General features: G+C 42.2%; 1 protein-coding gene across 3 annotated transcripts in view; it reads left to right on the top strand.

The window, feature by feature from the left end:
* The window catches only part of BCAS1 (brain enriched myelin associated protein 1), a 114,895-nt gene that overhangs the window by 62,749 nt on the left and 30,035 nt on the right, over positions 1-22,111 (top strand). For all 3 annotated transcript variants that reach the window (XM_007185279.2, XM_007185281.2, XM_007185280.2), the window contains exons 5-8: positions 3,857-4,003; positions 5,068-5,112; positions 7,532-7,666; positions 14,162-14,338. In XM_007185279.2, coding sequence (XP_007185341.2) covers positions 3,857-4,003; positions 5,068-5,112; positions 7,532-7,666; positions 14,162-14,338 — 504 coding nt within the window. The remainder of the gene's footprint in view (positions 1-3,856; positions 4,004-5,067; positions 5,113-7,531; positions 7,667-14,161; positions 14,339-22,111) is intronic.

Here is a 22,111-nt window from a genome sequence, read left to right as displayed (position 1 = left end):
ACATCTCTTCAAGATTCTGCTTTCATTTTCTTTCCCACGAGTGGGATTGTGGGATCATGGGATCATATAGTAGGCCTATTTTTAACTTTTTGAGGAACCTCCATACTGTTTTCCATAGTGGCTGCAGCAGTTTAGATTCCCACAAGCAATGCACAAGGGTCCCTTTTCTCCACATCCTCGCCAACATTATCTCTTGTCCTGTGATGATAGCCATTTTGACAGGTGTGAGGTGAAATTACATTGTGGTTTTTATTTGCATTTCTATGGTGTTTGGCTGGTGGAGAGCAATTATTGTCTAAAAGCTTTCTGTCATGCTAGACTGGCCCTTTCCTGGCCCTTTGGTTCGAGCAGGCGTTTCGAGAGGGGTTTTTTTGGCCAGTGCCCATCGGTGTTTCCAGGTCATTGGCTTCTCCAACTCCAAGTCCAGGATATCTGCGGCAAAAGGAAAACCCAGGGAATTCACCACCGTGTTGTTGTTGAGGTGCCTAGCTGGTCTGCCTTCTCCTCTCATTCACCACTGTATTCCCAGTGCCTTGATCGGTATGAGGCACTTGTTAGATATTTGATCAATAGCTTTTATCCTAATGCTTCATGATGCCATAGGCAGATCCCAAACCTGGCAGTGATTCAAAAGTCCGGCTCAGTCCAACTTAAAAACTTCAGTCTTGTATCCATTTTAACATTCATCCCAATTCTTTCTGAAATCAAACTCTGACGTGACCATGGGCTGAGGTCCTTGAGGTGTCTGGAAGGAGTAGGATTTGCTCTTTATTTCTTCTCCTCCTCCCTCAGGTGTGCGAGTTCAGGGTGGAGGGATTCAGGGAAAAGAGCTCTATTCTTTTGGACCCCTGCTGTCACTATCCTTTCTTGACCAATCTGTATCTTTTCTGTCATGGGCACCCAAATGAGGTCTGGCTCCGGGTCATAGGTGGGGCCTTCTCCACCTCGAAGTTCCCCAGTGGAGCTCTCGACTGCTTCTTCTGCTACTGGGGCTCTTTGCCCCATACTGCACCCCCAGCCCAGAAACCTTCCACCTAGAAAGCGCCTACTTTATAAGCTGCCGCTCAGCAGATTGAGAGGAAGCTCAGTGTGACTCACGGTGGTCTTCTCTAACCACCTTGCCTTTATCTGTATCTCAGTTGAACTGAACAATCTACCCCTGAAACCCTTCCCACCCCCATCCCCACCTCATCCTTTTCTACATGTTTTTCGTGCCCTTTCCTCTGTCTGAAATTCCTCACCACCCCATCCTTCCCCCACCTCCGTATGTCGACCTGTAGCTCAGGCTCCAGGGCCGAGGGCAGACGCTGCCTCATCTTCAAATCTTCGTTGTCCCTCTAGTTCAGCTGTTCTCAACCTTGGTGCACGTTGGAATCACCCAGGGGCTCTAAAAATATTGATGCCTGAGCCTCACCTCCAGACATTCTGATCGAATTGGTCCAGGTGGCGTCTGGGCATTAATACTGGTTGAAAACGCTGTGCAGGGCTAAATGGGCTAGTGGAATTCTTTTATCTTTTTATCCGAGTACTTATCCCTCTCTGCTGCCCTTTATCCACTGTGAGACTGTAAGCATCTCGAGAGAGGAACGTGTCTGATTCATTTTTGTTAATCTCACTGGGCTCAGAACAAGGCTCAGTAACTTAAACTATGATAGTAACAATAATGATAATAATAGCTAGCATTCATTGCATGTTTACTATGTGCTACACACCATGCTAAATCCTGTCGATGGATTGTCCCATTTACACCCCGACAACTCTGAGAGGCAGGTGCTACTGATAACCCTTTTACAAATGAGCAAACCCGGGCACAGATGTCAGGGAACAGGCCCAGGATCGCACTGGTGTGAAGGATGGAGCAGAGAGTGGAGTCTGGGCGGGCTGGCTCCGGAGCCGGTGCTAATGTCATGTTGCCTCTATACAGCTTGTGCATGGTCAGAATTCCCCCATCAAGTTATTGAGTGAAGGTGAGTAAATGAGCGGTTGGAAATAAATAACTTTTTCCTAGGCAATAGCTCCATCAGGCCTAGTGGGGCACCTCTCCATTAGATTTAGTCCTGGTACCACTTTCATAATGGCTCATGTTCCAAACACCTGCTTGATGATTTATGTAATATTTTTTAAATTAATTAATTAATTTATTTATTTTTGGCTGCGTTGGGTCTTCGTTGCTGCGCGCAGGCTTTCTCTAGTTGCGGCAAGCGGGGGCTGCTCTTCGTTGCGGTGCGTGGGCTTCTCATTGCGGTGGCTTCTCTTGTTGTGGAGCACGGGCTCTAGGCGTGCGGGCTTCAGTAGTTGTGGCACACAGGCTCAGTAGTTGTGGCTCGCGGACTCTAGAGCGCAGGCTCAGTAGTTGTGGCGCATGGGCTTAGTTGTTCCACGGCATGTGGGATCTTCCCAGACTAGGGCTCAAACCCATGTCCCCTGCATTGGCAGGTGGATTCTTAACCACTGCGCCACCAGGGGAGTCCTGATTTATGTAATATTTTTAATTTAACATTTTATCTAAAAATTTTCTACTCAACTTCATCCAAGCAAAAATATCCATTGTACCAAAGAAATATCTTTCCAAAAAGCACTTTTAAAGAATAACCTCGTGCGTGTATGTGCACGTGTATGTGTGCATGTGTATGCACCACCTAAAGTAAAATCACCACCCCTGTAGGTATACCACACTCATCTGCTATAAACAAACTTTTCAGCCATCCTCCTTATCAACCTACTTAACAACCTGGATCCGAATTATACCTAGGAATTATAAAAAGTTCCACTCATTAGAGTTCTATTCTAATATGAACAGTAAGTTATATTAGAACCTGTTTAAAAGTTCATCTCTTCCCAAGTAAAACACATTTTGCCTGGAATTAACTAGAAAAGCCGAGAAGCTTGTTAAGGCAGTGGCTTCTATCTGCGTTGGGCTTTATGAGGTTCCAGCTCTTTAAGAGGCATTTCACAAGAAGCACTGCTCCATTGAGAGGGAGTGCTGGGGCTGAGGGAAACCCTGTGGGATACAAGCATTATTATTACTTTTTAAAATATTCACCAAAGTGTGTTTATGCATTTTTACCCGCCGTTCTACAATAACCCCGTTTTTAATGCAGGCTATTCTGGCCCAGTCCTTGGCATTAGGGTAACCCACGTGCCAAGTGAGTGTGCAGGAGGAGGTGGTCTAGAAACTCAGAGAAGGGAATAGGTTCCATGGGTGCTGTGACCCAGAAAGACTTCAATGGAGAAAGTAAACTTGAGCCCGAGCCTGAAGAATGAATGGGTTTGAGGTAACCTGGCTTGGCCCAAGGTCATGGGAGTGAACGTGAAAAAAGGATATTCAGCATGCATCCCACCCTCCTGGGTGAGTTAGAGAGGAAAATCCGTCCCAATAGCACATCCTTCGCACAATTAGCTCCCAGATCCTGAAAGCGGAATTATTATTTTAAAATATCAGTACTTTTTTTTTCAGTTGATACAATTCACCACTGCGGGGATTGTGGAAAATCAAATAGAGGCATCTTCCACGATTAAACTGGAAGACCACAAAATATTGGCATCATACATAACCTCTGTGCAGAATTGGGAAAAAAGGGTTTTTGTTTGGGATGCAACGTGCACTGCTGTGTTTGTTAGCCTCTGGCTCCAAACAATGTCCCTCCAACTAACTGCAAATGCTGATTATGTTAGAAAGAGGGGGCGGGGAAGGAAGAGTGACTCTCATAAGCTCCTGATTGTTCTACACCCCCGTGGGCAGAAGAAGTATGGCTGGAATTAGGGGGTAAGGCAGACAGGGGCGCGAAGCAAAAATATTACTTTGAGAGTCCACATTCAACAAGTTGCAACCATGAAAACTCTGTCTTGTTCCTAGGACATAGCTGACGGCACGGGAAAAGAAGGACAGGAAATCCCAACTGTGAGTTGCTCTGTCCCCGGGGTCCCTGAAGAACTGGAGATTGCAAAGGAGGACCCCCAGACAGAGAATAATAATTCCATCATGAGCTTCTTTAAAACTCTGGTAAGCAGTTTCATCTCCTTTTCTATTCTGTTCCTCAATTCTATTGCTCGAAAGTTTTGTTAGATCTAAGAATGATGCATACTTGAATGTTATTGCTCTAAACGGCTTGATGCAGCTGCGGCATTGGAGAACAGGGACAAGGTGTGCTTCGTAAGGGAATTGGCTTTCAGTGAAGGAGTCTTTAGTTGCTGGGAACTGTGAGATTAACTATACGACATGAGCTATGTGGTAGTAGAACGCTACCACAATTGGATATCTTTTGCTCATTGATCATAAAAATAATTGGAAAATACTTCCCTGAGTTGCTGACCTATCAAAGCATTTTTGCTACTCAAATGGCAAATAAAACTGTAGAAATCACTTTCTATCTTGTTACATCTAAAGCTCCCATTTGACTGGGTGGAGGCAGGGACCCACATCTTGCATTGCTTGCTCCTGTCTGACTCTTCAGACCCCGCAGCTTGGCACCTGCCAGACACTCAAAAAAGGGCTGAATGAGTGAATGCATAATTAAACAGACAGCTCCAAGTGTTTGGGCTATTCCCAAAGACCAAGACCAACTTCAAAAGATAAAACAGAAAAAGTCAACCGAATGTGCCACAAACACCAAAGGGTTGTACAGTTGTTTGGATTAGTGGTGGACTTGTTGGAAAGTGTGTAGCCATCCAGGAGACAGTTTTGAACGTGGTCAAGCTCTTAGTGAATGTATAAGATCTGATGCGTTTCATTATAAAATATTAACTTTGTTAACTTATGTATACTTAGGTATTACCCAGAAGTCCATGGGTTTCTACTAAATTAAAAGGACTTCTCATTACATTCCTTACTTGTAGAGTGAAGTGGACCACCCTAAATAAAAATACGAAATAGGGAATTCCCTGGTGGTGCAGCGGTTAGGACTCGGCACTTTCACTGCCGGGGCCCAGGTTCAGTCCCTGGTCGGGGAACTAAAATCCTGCAAGACGCACAGCACAGCAAAAAAAAAAAAAAAAAAAAAAAGAAAGAAAGAGAAACACCCTACAGAGCTATGGTTTTTAACATTTGGTTTTTCTCAAACTTTTAAGGTTTCGCCTAACAAAGCTGAAACAAAAAAAGATCTGGAAGACACGGTAGGTCATTTGAAGTGTGTTTGGGTTTGGGTTTGTGTGTAGAATTGGATTTGAATTTATGTATGCTTCTTTGTTTTTTGAATTTTGTGTGCGTGTGATATACATACACAGATATATACATATTTAGCAATTTAATAGTGCTGTTAGATTGTCTTTAAAATGTTCCACTTACAGTAATGGTATTTTAATGAAAATTTTGGTGGGAAGCTTGAAATATGTGCCAATTCTGGCTAAATAATGTCATAAAAACCAATTTCTTACAGAGAATAAGAACAGAATACTAATAATTATATATCATCTTAGTCTTTTTAGTTGTGTGTAGAGAGACCCAGGGAATATGGTAAAAGTTAGCCACTGGAAATGCAAAAGTCGTGAGACTCAATTTAAAGCAGATGTGAGCTGCTAGATTTTGGTTTTTAAAAAATATGTCTTGCTTTGTATTTCATGTAATTTGAAAAAAGTTAGTCTCCACTGCAACAGCAGTTGCTTGGTGGCATGAAATAGTCACCAGTCGACACTTGCCAAATGAAGGAACATGTAGAGGGGTTAGGACGCCCTGGAGAGTGTGTGCTTTTCCACTGTCATCCTAGAAATTCAGCCAGTTCCCCTCAAAGTACATTTTGTTTGGAATGACTACTTTCTAGAGGTGTTTTCCCTTTGCACTTGAGAGAACCGATTTCCTTTCGTAGAACACGTGGTTTAAATTTCACGGGAATTGTGAGGGAAATTTAACTTGGAGACAGATAAATGTCTCGTATCCTCCTTTTGATAACTGAAAGTGCTTTGAAAGGCACTGGGACCAAACAAATGGCTTGGCCAACCCGGTATATCTGCTCCCCATATTTGAAGGGGCTAAGTTGTGAAAAGGATCCTAGAATTTGTCTCAGAAGACCTGTGTTCGAGCCGCAGTCCTGCTACTTGATAGCTGTGTGATCCTAACCTGTCTGAACCCAAATTTCCACATCTCTAAAACTGGGGCAATAAAAATTCTACCTCCCCAACCCCAGGACTGAATGAAGGTGTGATAGTGCCTGGTAAACCATGGAGCTCTATTCAAATGTAGGTGATCCCTATTTCCATAATCACAGCAGGACAGACTGAACACCAGGATTACATCTGTACTGTACTGATTGGTTCCTCTAGAATTTTCTTCTTCCATTGAAAAAAAGATATATCTGAGGTATCTACGTGCATTTTCCTATAAGGTTATTTATTTGCTACAAGGCATCTAGGGTCAAGTTCAATGAATGGTTGGGTCCAAATGTTTCTCTTTGGGTTCTGTGTCTTGCATTGTTGGAAATCACATAGTCAGCACAATAGGCTATAAACAGTGGGGTATGTGGGTGTGTTGTGTGGCTTCCCGAGTGACCTGATGCCCTCACTCCCTTTAGCTGCTCACGCATCAAGACTCTTCCCCCACCCAGAATGTGGTCCGAGCTGAAAGTACCTAGTGGTAAAATCTCATGGCCCTGCCCAGAGAGCTATGCGCTCATTGCTGATGGAACTGGATCTCAAAAGCGGGTTTTGTGAATGTAGGTTGTCCGTGTTGCCCACAAACAGACCTCTTTCTACCAACCTGGTTCTCATACCTGCCTTCTTGACATCTTTTCTACTGAAGTTCTTGGATTCATGCTTTTGAAACGTCAACACTTTTGTCCGTCTTCTTATTTGGCCCTGGGCAATTTTTAGCACACTCCACTGCTGCCCACACAAAATCCCCTGCCATTTGTGACTTGAGTCAACAATTCTGAATGGTTGTAGCTGGGCTATGTTGGTTCCAATTTCCCCTCACTTTGGCTCAGTGGACTGACTCACTCTAGAAGCATCTTTTGCCCAGGAGATCTGCCCATCTAGAAGTCAGTTGAAATTTTTGTGGGTGATCCTGCTTCCCTGAAGTTTCTAATACGGAAAAAGAGGAGATCAGTTTGAGAATGAAAGCCATTTAGTGGCAGTGCTTGACTCCAGGATGCAAAAATAAATTGCTTGTCTTCAGGTATTTTTTCTTCTGTTTCACGTGGCAATAGCATTTAGATTTTTAAAAATCATCGGGTAGGGACTGCATTATCTTGTTTATTTTTTAAATTTTTTCACCTGGATATTACATGTCCTGTAGACAAAGCTTAAATATCTTGTCATTGTCTTTAGCAAATGGAGCTGCATTAATCTGGGTCATTTAAATAGGTTGCCGTGTTGAAAATCAACATGTACCTGAGATAGACTGTGAATTTGCACTTTAACAAATCGTCTTTGAGAGTTTGAAAAAGATAAGCATTCACATGATGTCTTGTGATTGGGAGATGGGGGTGATACACCAGCAGCTAATTGACAAAGTGGATTACTGCACTTAAAAACAACAGAAAAAAAAAATGCATTCTGTTTAAAAACAAAGTTCTAAGCTGTGACTGCTGTTGCCCAAAAGGCATCTAAAACAGAAAGTGCCTGTGATGGACAAGCTGGGCAGAAGACATCCGAGATCCAGGCTAAAGGCACCAAGAAAAAGCATCTGCATAGCCCCAGGCTAGGACTCGCCTTTAGAAAATTCTTTAGGCATAAGGTCTGTATCTTGTTAAACTAGGAGGAAAAATAAGAACCCTGGTCTTCACCACATGACACATGTGCCCATCCTGTATCCAGCCAGCTCCACTTCAGTGAAGACAGAGCCTTGGGTGGTAGAAATCATTAGAGGGGAATTAAGTACTATGTGAATCAAATTTCAGAGATTTTAAGTCCCCATAATTGTAAACATCTCAGACTACTTTCCTAGTGTGGACCAGGGTTCTGAGATTACTCTTTTAACCTAGTGTTTCCCAAATGTTGAATGTTTGCATACCACCTTCATCGTTTTTGGCAGATATACCACTATTTACTTGATATTTTTATATTGAAATTGACTCACTTCCTATTTAAAGATATCTGTAAAAGAAACTTTGTATTACATCACACTTGGAAAAGCAGATCATTTTTCATAAGAGGAATGTACCATTATATGGGCAATAAAAAAAGAGATTACATTCTAGCTGTCTCGCTTGTGTTAAGCTCTGAATCTATTGCCCTTTCTAGCTTTATGAAAAGGCAATTAGCCAGCGGTAGGGAAATGTTAAAGATTTCCCTACCAGCATCAGACTGAGATTTTCCCCTGAATGGTCTTAGAAAGATGAGAATTGAAAAAGGAAAAGTATTTTCACAATTTTAATATTATTTAATATCATAGCACAATCTAAGGCCATCTCTGATCCCACCAATGGTATGCTTGCTATCCTTTGGGAAATGCTCTTCTAACCTCAAGATAACAATTCTATCTTCCTGTGGTCTGTTCCATCTCTTCCCTGTATTAACTAAACTTATACTGAACCCAAATGGAAGCCCAGGCAGAACAAAACAATGAATGAAGGCAGAGCAAGTTCTGTCTCTACGTTCTTGGGAAGTAAAGACAACAGAGAAGTGAGTTTTGGAGATTTCACTCTTCTAATGTCTAAGAAAATGACAGTATTTGTCTGAAGCCATCAATTAAAAGGATCCCTGACTTGGGCCAGCATGCTTCTAAATTTGTTTAAAATATCCACCATTCTCCACTAAATTGAATGAACTTATTTGAAAAACTTCCCCAGCTGGATGTTATAGTCCCAGGATTGTGTATGCAAATAAAAGCTCCATAGAAAGCTCTCCCAGCAGAATCTATATTTGCATAAACAAATTATGTTATGAAGCCACCCTTCGATTTCTATACAGGGTTATTTTGTTCTGTAACGAGACAAGGAGGTGGATGAGAGATATTGCAATGGGGGAGGGAACATTAAAAAGTGGTACCACTGTATGTGGGCGACAGTTTGGTAACTGCTAGTGAAATGTGTCATGGATCTGGTAAAAAGGAATCTAGCTGAATTCCCACAGGGTGCTTTGGTGAGTAGGGGGCCTTGAAAGTTTAAGACGCTATGACTCCCCCTCCCCCGACCCCCGCAGATCTGCGTCTCATCACGACATTCATTTCATGCCTCCAGAACCTCTCCCCTCCCATAAGTGGACCACCCAAGTTCAGTATTCCTGGGGCTTCCCCAAATTGTTGGCTTCACATCCTGCCAACTGAGTTGACTTTTGGGGTAGGAGAGGATTCTAAAAACCACTGGGATGACGGGGAAGAAACGACGCTTTCTGGGATTCTGTAACGCAGACCTAAGGTTTTGCCTTGAGTTACATTCGGTCTATTTTTTTACGTCAACGTAAAGTAAGGAGACAATTCCCAGATGTTCTTAATTCTCATTTATACAGCAGTGTGGTAGATCTCATTGGCTTTTACCTTCATGCCTAGGACAGTGTTTTTCTTTTCCTCAATTGGTTGTTCTGTCGTCCAAAAAGATAGGAAAACAGGGCCATTAAAATTGGCCAGCCAGAGTCCATCATTGAACCTTGTTGCATGATTATGGGAGGTGTGATACTCATCCTCCTTGATTTCAGTGTGATCAAGGACAGAAAAGAAGACATCCAAGCAAATTCAAGGATAAAACGTTATCTTCTAGTTTTGCTCTTAAAAAAAAAATACAGTGGTTACCAATTCTGGTTAACTCCTCGGTTCATTTCTTTGTATGTCAATGTTCCTTCCTATAAAAAGAATTTGCTTAGTTTCAAAGAGGAGGAAAGGCTGACGTTAATCAATGAAATAAGTTTATTTTTATAAATAATAAGGGTGTCAGCGTTTCTTTGCTGAATCTGAATTTTATTTTTTCTTGGCTTAATCACATGCAATTCCTCAGAATAAAACCTTTTCACACGACCTTCAAACGTTGGACATGACACATACACACAAAGCAGGACATTGTTTTAGAATGTCTTTGCCACGCCCAGAAATGTTCCCCTCCCCACTCAGGTTTGCTCAATGCCCACCCTCTCCGTTAAGGCAGCTAAAATATTAGCAGCTACCTCATAGGGTTCATAAGCTTATGCCGCACATTCATTGTTTTTTGGTTCTTGGTACAATGTTTCCATCTTACTAACACATGCCCTCTCCCACACTCAAATGTGAAAATGATGAAAACTTCTTGTGGAAGAAGGTAAGGTCATCTGATACGCAGTCTCCAGATCTAATACATTAGAATTTCATGGGTAGGGTTGCCAGATAAATAGTACCCAGTTAAATTCAAATTTCAGATACACAGCAAATAATTTTTGAATATAAATCTAAGTTATGTCCCAGGCAATATTTGGGATATCCTTATGCAAAAAAATTATTCTTTGTTGATCTGAAATTCAGATTTAACAGGACATCCTATAGTCTCACTGTTATTTGCTAAATCTGGCAACCCTACTCAGGGGATTGTCTCCAGAAAACATGGATAGAATTTTCGTAGTCTCCTCCGTAATGCAGACAAAGAGTATGAATTCGGTGGATGCTGGCAGAACACCATTTGGGGCACTTCTCTGGGAAGCGAGGAGATGAGTAGGCAGGGAGAGGATGACTAATGGGGTGTGCGACTCCACAGCCCTGTAAGGAGGGGGTGGGTGGACGGAAGCATGACATGGCAGGATGCCATGTGGGTAGCTCTCTGTGGCCCCTCTCGTAAAATTAATTTGTTGTTTATTTAATGCCTGTTTTGAGCCAGACACTGGGTCTGACGGGAGGTAGGAATGTAATGGTGACTAAGACATAACAGCTCTTACCTTCACAGAACTCATACTCTGGCCAGAGAGATGCATACTCAACAGTTACACAGATATATTCGTTATATTATATTACTATACATATGATAGAGTCATGTCCTTGTCATGTTTTTTGAAGATCTCAGGGTATCTTCCCAGGGCAAAGACAATTGGCCATTTCCCAACAAAACTGATCAGTATAGATGTGTTTCTCAACCTTTTTCCTATTATCACCCCCCCACCATGAAGCTTCTTTAGATATTTTCTCCCTAATTGCCCTTCTCCCCATGGAATTTTAGTACAACAGCTACACTGTTTATCTGTTGATGTACTGTGGCCCTTAGTAGGGCCATAGGCAATATAAACATCTAAAAATTGCCCATAACACACCACCCCAAGAACAAAAGCAATCTCACCCCCCAACTTTCCCCCACGTGGAGTTAAGATTGCCGTGGCTGAGAATGCGTATGGCGTAGACGGTTCCATCCCCTGATGGGCACAACAGCACGTGGAGTGGGGAGACCTTGGTCTGTTGGAAGCAGTGTAGACAGAGTAGCTATTCAGAGTCTGGGTTTGGGTATCAGACTCCCTGGATTCAGATGCCAACTCTGTCGCCTTGTAAGTGCAATCACAGGCAAGTTATTTAACCACCTGGGACCAAAATTTCCCTAACTATAAAATGGACATAACAATTAGTTCCTTCCTCATAGGACTGTTGTTAGAACATTCAATTGCTTAAAACGGTGCCTGGCACTGGTACCTTTTATTGTTATTATTAAATCAGAGTTAAAAGTTGGCTATCTCTGTGCCTAGTCTCCTTGGACCCTAGTCCCTCTTCAAGAGGCTGAGAGAGAGAGGAGGCTGAGGGGAACAAAAGGAAAGGGTAAAACCAGCCAAACCAGAGGTGTGTGATGGGCTAAGCAAACTAGACCTGTCCTGGTAGAATTCTGGAACTCCAGAACTAGCTTTTTTCGGTAACCCCCACGTGGCTTTGGCTGAGTAGGCTGAGCACATATGAAGGGGTATCCAGGAGCTGGTCAGGTAACACGGCATCTCTAAGTATAGAAAGCAAAGCAGCAGAATTTAAATCAAAGCAGTGTGGAGCAATGGAGCATCTACTGTAATGACAAGAGCAGGTTGGATGGTTTACTTAAGCCAACAAGAGCCCTTTCTTAGAGATAGAAGTGAGGTCAGCCTCACCCCCCAGATTCTTGGTCTAACATGGACCCCTTGAGCAAGTGGGGATTTTCCCAAGAAAGCAGAAGGGGAGTTGGTGTTGGGGACCCACGCCTGGCTACTCCTTTGCTTCCTGCTTCCGTCACGGCTCTTTGATGCTTTCCGAGGGCTCTGAGAGCACGTAGTGCCCTGTGCCTGGTGTGCCTCTCCTCCCTCCTCCAGCTAATTTCTAGTCACCCTTCAGGTCATGGTACAGCATCCCGTTCTCTATCAAGCCTTCCTGATTGCCATGATGGATCTAATTCCCTAGTTTAGCCTTTTTTTTTTTTTTTTTAGCACCAAATCCTTCCCTCCACCCCACAACACTTATCATAGTTGAAATTTTACATATGTTTGTGGAATTATTTGTTTGGTGTCTCTCTCTCTCCATGAGGACGTGTAACCCCAGCACTCAGTACCCATCACAGGTCATAGAAGGCAGTCGATGCATTTTTTATGAGTAAATGAATAAATCATAATACCTTCCTCCTATTTTCTGGAAAAGCAAGCAAGCTAGTTGGTGGAGGGCACTTCCCCTTCAACCAGTGCTTGTTAATTTAATTACCATTTAGAGCTAAAACAGCACCAGGTGTCCGAGACCATTTGGAACATGCATAAATGCAGAACCGTCTGAGCTCAGCCATTTTGACTGCACTGTTGATACAAGGCAGAGGTTATTTTAAACCCTAGCATTATGCGGTTTTATACATTTTTAAATGGAACTGGGATTATTCCAGGATCACCTATCACAAAAGTCATTTCTATACATTGGCCCTGTAGCTCCTGATTCGAACATAGAATCTGTTCAGTAAATGACTCCCTCTTAGTATCAAAAAAGTCAGCACAGAAGATACTGTGTCTTACATCAGATAGTAAAGTTCACATTATTTGTGAACTCCCTTTGGAGGGGCAACGTGCAGTGTGGAAAGAGCGCCAGATAGGAGCCAGAAGTCTGGATCTGAGACCAGACTGTGCCCCTGGTTAGTGTAGGGCAGATCGTAGACCTCAATTTCCCCATCCCTGAAAATTCGGGCATTCGATTAGGTGGTCCCTAAGACTCTTTCCAACATCAGAAATACTCTGAAACGTCCTGAATTTTTCCACACCCTGTTTTTACTGCCAGATTTTTTTTTCTTTTATTCAGAAAATGTAGTCAAAGATCTGACCTCCCTGGGAATTTAAAGGGTTGTGTCACAAGTCCCTGGACCAAGAATCATTAAAATGAAGATGCTTAAGATGACGAGGTTAGGTCAGGTGACCCCAGTGTTAAAAATTTTAATGCAGTGTTCACTCACGTCGAGATAAATGGAGACTGTAATTCTCCTAACTCTTCCTTTGTCCCATGAGTCAGGAGGTGGCAGAGCATGGAAGTAACAGCCCAGTCACTGAAGAGATCAGATGCCCCGGAACTGGATCTCAGCCTGGCCGCTCAGAGTGGGGAGAGATGGGGGGCGGTGGCGTGGAGAGAAGGTGGGGGGAAGAAAGAGAATAGGGACTGAGTGAATAGCATTTGGAGCTTTATATCAATTACAATCCATCCAGTCACATCTAATTTAGATGTGGAAGCTGCATCTAAAAGTGAAGAAATGGGGGTTGTGGATGCTTTTCAAACTCAAACCTCTTCCCTGAGTTCCTTACACAAACTCTATAGACTATAGATCTATAGATCTTTATAGACTAACCTTTGTAGACTGTAGATCACTATAGTAATCTCTGAAGCAGAGTGTGAGAGGAAAACTTCAGCACTTCTCTTTAGAAGTATATTTATTGGAACCCATCTTTCATTTCAAATTTGGATTAGTAGAACAAATACATCTTTATCATGTAAACAAATACGTGTGTATTGAAGGTGCACGTTCAGACTATTTTTACTGCCATGACCATGGTCGAAAGAAGACCAGGGTCCTCAACACGACCTAACATTCTAACAGCCAAGTGCCTCTTCCAATCACTTTGAGTCCTAATGCGTTACTTACATAAACATGTTACATAATGTTTCTATATTTTTTTTTCTGCAAAAGGACTATGGCTTGATCTTTTTCCAAGATTTTAACACAAATCCACATTCATGTAGAATATTTGGAAAATACAGAAAATTATGAAGAAGACACTTAACATGCATAACCCCAGTCCATATTTGTAAAAAAGAGATCTTTTGCTTTTGAAATCCTGAGATCATTTTAATTTTTTTAAACTCTTACAGGGTGCCGAAAAGTCACCCGCCACTTCAGCCGACCTCAAGTCAGACAAAGGCAATGTTACACCCCAGGAGCCCCAAGGGGCTGCCAAGAATTCTACATCCACTGAAATAGCAAAGGAAGGTGCCAAGGAAAAGGGGGGCCCCACCTCTCTGCCTCTGGGCAAACTGTTCTGGAAAAAGGTAAGTCCTAGTTTCAAGATTTGGAGAGTCCGTGGGGCTAGGATGACTTGAGATATGGTTTCTGTTGGGCCAACTGATGTATTCAGCAATGCATGGAGTTTCTTGTTCTCCAAAATGACTCAACTTGCCATTGAGTTGAAGACTTCTAACTCACCCCCGGGAAAAATGAAATGCCTATCGTGTTAGAAGCATGTGTTTTGTGGGAAAGAAAAGGAAATGAACGAGTAGAATTTTTCATTCTTGGAATTAATCCGGTTCATGACAGAGGGTTATGGTATTTCGTGATTTCAATTTCTTTCTAAAATGGTGGGTTACATAAAGGTTATGCTCCCACCAGCAGTATAAGAGAGCACATTATCCTACACCCTTGACAACAGCGTTTTATCAAATTTCTTAATACTCGCCAATCTTATAGAGTGAAAAATGGTACTCAAGTGTAATTTTAAATTACGTATAGTTTGTGAATGAGGTAGAGTGCCTTTTTATCTGTGTTAAGAACCATTAATGTTTTTCTGTGAATTGTTTATTCATAAATTTTGCCCATTTCCTAAAAATTGGATCGTTGGGTAGATTGTTCCTTTCATCACAATACAATATTTCTCTTTGTCCCTTTAACAGCTTGAGGCTGTTAGTATATTTATTTAACATCAATGTTGTTTTGCTCACGGTGCATCTTTGGCCATTTTTTTATCTTCAGTCTTCCTTAGATTTAAGACTTGTGAATATATTTTTAGTTCCAAAACAAACGAACGAAAATAATAAAATGTGGGTCACTCTGGTTTCCTCCTGGCTTTCTCTGAGCTCTCCCAGCCTGGCGAGATGAACCGCCTCTGGGCTCTCTGTCCCTCCTACCCCAGCCAGATAGAAGCAGCCATCAGCAGCCCCAAGGTCTCTATCTCCTTTCGGAAAACCAGTCTGTCAATCAGTTCACCACCAGGGCAAGCCCACAAGGTGCTCTGTGAGAGGAAAATTCAAACCGCTGTCTGAATTCTTTTCCCTTGTAGAATTAAGGTGCCGAGCAAGGAAATGAGGTGGGCGGGGCTGAGTAATTCTGAGAGCTATTCCTTGATCCTCGTTGCTGAGCAAACCTCAGCTGCCAGACAGGTTCAGAACTCTTGCCTGTTTTAAATGTGGCCAAAAGATGAGCAAGAAGTCAGGGATGGGGCGGGGGGAGGTGGTGGGGGCAGGTGTGAAATAGAGCTGGAAGAATCTAACTTAGCCATTTCAACAAAACATCCATATGCCACTTGGCACGCAGTGCAAGGAAGGTGATAAATACAGATGCCGCTGTGCTGTTAGTTTATGCTCTTGTCCAGAATCCAGCTGGATTTCTGAAATTTTCTCCTGTTTGTTTTCTTTCGTACAGAAATCTCCCTTCTAGGTTCTGCCCAGAACACAAACTCTTAATACTTAATGAAAACTTGGGATGATGTCACTTGGCATTCTGTTCTAATCTTCCTTCTTCACCAATCTTTTTTTACAAAAATATTTTATCAGCAATATAATGAAGGGAAAAATTTCCAAGAAAGTTACATCCATATATTGGCGGCAAGGGAGAGACTTAAGTGACTCGTATTCAAATATTTTTACTTAAATAGCCATATATACATATATTCAAAGTGTATTAGGAAAAATAAAACTAGCACATTAAACTCAAGATTTAACATATATTTTGGTCAAGGTGAGACTATATAGATTTAGTTTAAAATAGTAATCCAATTAAAAGGAAAGTGTTATGTAATTAATGGTACGGATAATAAGTAAATAACGGTAAATCGGGGTCCTCCAGGAAGCGGACACTAAGACAGAATTGATGTGCAGGAGATTTATCGGAGGAAACTGTGGAGGATAAAGGGAAGGGGGCAGGAGTAGGTGGCGAGAGGCTGCAGACCCCAGGGAGGGGCTGACACCTCTGTGCAGGGAGAGAGGGAAGGAGGAGAGGGTTGGAAAGACCTCAGGGTGGCAGTGGTGCTGAGCCGGGCGGGTGGGGGGGGGGAATCCCCCAGAGCAGAGCGGGCCCCGGGGGGAGTCCTGCACTGGGCAGGACCAGCCCAGCACCCTCTGTGCTCAGTCGTTTCCGGGGAGCAGCGAGGAGATCTCCGCGGTAGCGGATGCTGAAGGCGTGGCAATCGAAGCCTGCCTTTCTTGCAGGGAAATGTGACCAGCACACGGCCACGGCTGTCACAGATGGTGCATACAACGTGGCAGAACTATACTGGAGGTCGGCAAATGACTGAAGTTGGCGGAACACTGATGCAGGGTTAAAAGCTTAGAGTCAGACCCCACTCTGAGTCCCAATCCACCTCCATGAGCCTCAGTTTCCTCATTTGTGAAATGCAAATGATAATAGTACCCATGCCATGGAAATGAGCGAGGATTAAATGAAATAGGGCCAGTAAACGCCTCCCCGCCACCATCTCCACCACCGTGGTTCACACAACAGCGTCTGATGAGTGGTCCCCCCTCCTTCCGTCATTTATTTCCTGTGTGCTCAGAGGGTTGGGACACTAACATGTCCACTTCTGCATCTTTCTGTGCCATCCAGTCTGGGGAGGCTTCTAAACTTCACATGCTTTATCTTTCCTTATCTTTGGCATCTATAAGGGATGTGTTGGTTCCTCTTTGAAATTCCGGCTCTTTCCATTGAAAGTAAAAGTCAGGACCACTGGGCGTTCATCTATTCATTTATTTCAGTCTCACTGTTTTTTCACCATTATCTGACTTTTATTTCTTTAGTAGATCATAAAAACAATGAGGTTAAGAGAAACTAAAAACAAAGTCGCCTGTAAATCTTGTCTTTCCTTCTTTCACCCAATCTGAAAGAATAGATTATATGGAAGTGAAATAGGGGAGAGTCACTCATTCAACAGTAGTTTTAATCACTTTCTTTGTGCTAATTTTTTTGGGGGGTTGTGTGTGTGCTACGTTTTAGGCATTGAAAAAATATCAGTGAACAGATTGCTGCCCTCTGATAGCTTACATTCTCATGAAGGAACTTATTTCTAGTAGGAAACAAAAGGAAAGTCTTTGTTTTCTTTTCTTTAAATTAGAATAAGCTTTGGCTATAAAACCATTCTAGTAAAAATTTTGAAAAACAAACAAAGGGAAACAACAGAAAATGATGATATTTCCATTCACTAACCCTAAGCTCGCTTTCTTCTCTTTTAATTGAAAAGCTTTTAAACAAACACATTTCGAAGTTTGCAATTATGAACATCAGAAATGAATTTTTCCCCTAACAGGCTGTCAGTATGAAACTATGCATTATTTTGATTTATAGTCTTGATTGCTAAAGTAGTTCTTATTATAAACAAAAACAAAAATAACCTTTGAGAAAATTAATTTCAAATTATGTTGTGCTTGCCAGAAAATGTTTAAATCTAGTTATATGGCCTAACTGCGCCCTTGATTGTTCAGGGTTAACTGGAATACCATTTGCTCTGTGACCTCACAAAAGTTATTTACTCTGTTTGGGTTTCTTTTTCCTCCTCTGTTGAGTAAAAAGATTGGAGTAGATTATCTTAAAAAATCTTGGGGATGGTGAGTTTGTGTAACAGCCAGAATCAGAAAGGTGGGACTATGTAACCTTGGGCAAATTACTTGACCACTCAGAGCCTTTATTTTCTTATCTGTAAAATAGGCACTGTGTTTATCTCACAGTGTTGTTATGAGAATCCAATCATTTACACGGAGAGCATCTGAGACATACTAAGTGTTCAGTGAACGGTGTTACCCTCATTTCTTCAAGTATGACATCTCTGGTTATGATCTGAAAACCCACGTGGGGCTTCTATTGCCAACAGCACTGGAGGTACAAAACAAGTCTAAGACATATTTGCTACCATCAAACACTTGAAATCCATTTGGAGGAATAGGATATACATGCATGCATGCACACGTGTGTGTGTATGTGTATGTGCCTGCACACAATTAGTAAATGATACATTTGGAGCATATTCAAAACAGCTTTTTTCCTGCTTTCCTTTGGGAGAGACAAATGATGAAGTAGAAAAATAATGTGAATTCTGAAGCCAAAGAGACACATAGTCAAATCTCGGCTCTGACAGTTACTGGCTGTCTGAATGTGAGCAGAGACTTAAACCCTCCAAGCCTCACTTTCCTCAGCTCTGAAAGTAGGAGGTGATACCTACCTTTCATGATTTGGGGGAGAACTGAGTTGGAAAATGAATGCAAAGTGAGTGGCATTCAGTGAGTGAAAGCTCCATTACAAAACAGTCAAGTGTGGAATCCAGTGTTAATCCATGGAATCCAGGTTAAAAACGCTACGGCTGTTTAGACAAGGGAGCAGTCAGTGTAGGTCAAAATAGACTAAGAGAACTTAAAAATTCCTTTGACTCATCTGGGTTATTTGTTTCAAATACAGAATCCTGTGTGTGATCCCAGAATCCATGGGGATCCTGGCTTAGAAAGCCCGGCACAGGGCTGGACAATTATGGAAGCACTTGAAAGATGGGATGAAATATCCAGACTTGATAGAAAAAGTCTTACTTAGGTCCACCGTGAAATCAGTGAACTCAGAACGGCTGTCATGTGATCCAAATGGTGCTTCTGGAAGACTTGGTAGCAACAGGGTGTCTTCTGGCTTAAGTGCTACTGTGTGACAGCATTTTAAAGAAACATCCCTTTAAGAATTGAAATGTGCTCTGTAAAGGAGAGGAGCTCTTGTTAATCACGTTTATATGATAAGTACATATGCTATTTAGATCCTTATTCTTGGCAATATAAATGTCCAGACAAGATCCTTTAGATTTCAAACTGGATTTTTGTTGTTGTTGTTAATGAGATTGGACAATTTTTAGACTCGCCAGATAACAGCCAGATGTCCAGTTTATTGAAAAAGATTGAAGTGTTCCTGGTTTTGAGATTCGAATGAGAGAATCCCACGCTCTGTGTGTTCCTGACCAGCCCCACACCTTATCATATTCCTCTGGCTGAAGGACTTGAGGACCTAATAAACGCCTCTGGTCTGCAGAAATCGACCTTGCACTTTAGAATCATTCTCTTTCATTCACTTTGAAGTGAGTTGCTGTGCCGTCCGATTTTCCTTCCTGTCTTTGAAATTCCTTTCCCGAACATATTCCCAGTGTGGAAGAGTTAGTCTTCTCTCCTCATCCTCAGAGATCATCCATCACAGCGTACTCGCTGGCAGTGGAAATGATGAATTGGAACCTGGTTCTGCTGGGTCCTCAGCTCATAGTCTTTCTGCTGTGTGGAAAAGATGAGGAGAAAAGGAAAAAGTTGTCCGATGTCTTTGTCTGTCGTTGTGTATTGAACGTGGAAACCATCCTGGTTACAGATACACATTAAATGTGAGATCCAGGATGTCAGCTTTGAAGGAGAATTAGAGACACACCTCAAACTTCAAAGGGAGGTATTATTTTAGAATAAGAGCAAAATTTAATAGGTATTGGAACAGAGGCCTAGAAATTAGGGGAGATCTGCTTCCATTTTGAAGACCGACATGGAATACTAACATAAAAAAATTAACCTGCTGCCTAACGCAGAGCCCAATAATATGGGTTGTTACCATTATTATTATCTTTGTTAGTATTACTATTTTTCTTCAGTTCTGTAGTGTTGCATCTAAGGCATGTTCACAAGATGGGTAGATGCAAGCCAACAAAGAATATTTATTAGAGGATCAAAACCACATGCAAGAAACTGTCTTTGGGATGGCCTCTGGAATCTGGCCTCAGGCCTGTTTATTCAGAGTTTTTATTTGTAACTTGGTCAATAAACTGTGAAGCGCATTTGTCAAGTTCACAAGCTGGGTGGGCTCATTAATGCAATCCAAAATATAAACAATAAGGATCTCAAAATACTGGCACAATGGGCTGAAGTTAGGATGTCCTGGGATTTTTGTTTTCCGAAGGTCAATGTGCCACTTATCCTGTAGGAAGCAGATCATCACGATTTTAACTGAGATCCACACCATCCTGTACCCCATTCCAATGCTGGAACCCAGTATAACCTAAGAGCAGTGTTAAAAATATCCGTTCGTAAGGGATTCAGGAGCAAGCATATATCTGAGCCAGATATAAGGAAATTTTGAAAGCAACATGGAATTAGTCAAGAAAAGTTTCTTTTAATATATTTTATTGAAGTATAGTTGATTTCCAATGTTGTGTTAATTTCTGCTGTACAGCAAAGTGATTCAGTTATACATATATATACATTCTTTATCATATTCTTTTCCATTATGGTTTATCACAGGATATTAAATATATTTCCCTGTGCTATACAGTAGGACCTTGTTGTTTATCCATTCTCTATATAATAGTTTGCATCTGCTAATTCCAAATTCCCAATCCATCCTCCCCCACTCCCTTTCCTCCTTGGCAACCACAAGTCTGTTCTCTATGTCTGTGAGTCTGTATCTGTTTTGTTGATAAGTTCATTTGTGTCATATTTTAGACTCCATGTAAGAGTGATGTATAGTATTTGTCTTTCTCTTTCTGACTTACTTCATTTAGTATGATAATTTCAAGGTCCATCCACGTTGCTGCAAATGGCATTATTTCATTCTTTTTTATGGCTGAGTAGTATTCCATTGTATATATGTACCACATCTTCTTTATCCATTCATCTGTCAATGGACATTTAGGCTGTTTCCATGTCTTGGTTATTGTGAGTAGTGCTGCTGTGAACATAGCGGTGCATGTATCTTTTTGAATTATAGTTTTGTCCACATATATGCCCAGGAGTAGGATTGCTGGATCATATGGCAACTCTATTTTTAGTTCTGTGAGGAACCTCCATACTGTTTTCCATAGTGGCTGCACCAATTTACATTCCCATCAACAATGTAGGAGGGTTCCCTAAGAAAAGTCTTAAATAGGTCAAGTAGGCCTAATTTATGCCACTTTTCCCCAGCATTCACAAAAATCGCTTCCATTAATCGAACACATCCTATGTGCGGGCACTGTGCTAAGTGCTTTACACATATGAGATTAACATCAGCAATTTTCATCGACTGAAACACATCAATCCACACCCCTACTCATCCCATTCAAATAGTTCTAGGAATCTAAGAATGTGATCACAGATCAGTCCAGGCCCCCATATGTCTGTACTGGGTGATTACTCCCAAACCACACCACTGTCACCAGAGCCACCAAGGAGAAGGTCCACACCAACTTACCTGATGCCCCACTGATGTCCTCACGAGCCTGCCATAGTTCCCCTGCCACTTGCAAAGCGGTAGGAAAAAACTCTCTTTCTGTGTGGTGCTCACCTCTGGGAGCAGCCGCTCGGGACACAGAGTGACACCATTTAACAAGACCCACCCTCGGCATCCACGCAGCCCTTTTCTCCCCAGTGCACGCCCAACTCGAGGGTAGCTGAGCTGGGCTGAGTTGGTCCACCAACCACCAGCATCCTACCCAGAACTCCCCCTGCAGGTAGCCGGCTTGCCTGGAGTCCTAACTTCCATCGGTGAGTTCTCTTTCTGATGTCCTTTTCTTAAAGTCTTTATTTCTTCTCCTCCCATGCCCCCTGACTTCTAGAAAAGACTGTAGACAACTGACCCCTCATTGCAAACATGGCTTAAGTTGTCCCTCCCACCATACACACACCTTCCAGAGTCTCCAACGCCCATGGAATGGGAGGTCTTCATATACGTACCGGGAGGAGCTGTGTGGCCTGACCCCAGCCACCGGACGTAGGTGAGTCTCAGCTCTGCCTCAGCCATGACTTTCCCTCACAGGCTTTATTGTATCTATTCCTTAGAACAACCCTCTGATTGGTAACAGT

This window comes from Balaenoptera acutorostrata, chromosome 15 (genome assembly GCF_949987535.1).
Source record: "Balaenoptera acutorostrata chromosome 15, mBalAcu1.1, whole genome shotgun sequence".
NCBI lineage: Eukaryota > Metazoa > Chordata > Mammalia > Artiodactyla > Balaenopteridae > Balaenoptera > Balaenoptera acutorostrata.
This window is presented reverse-complemented; position numbering and strand designations above follow the sequence as displayed.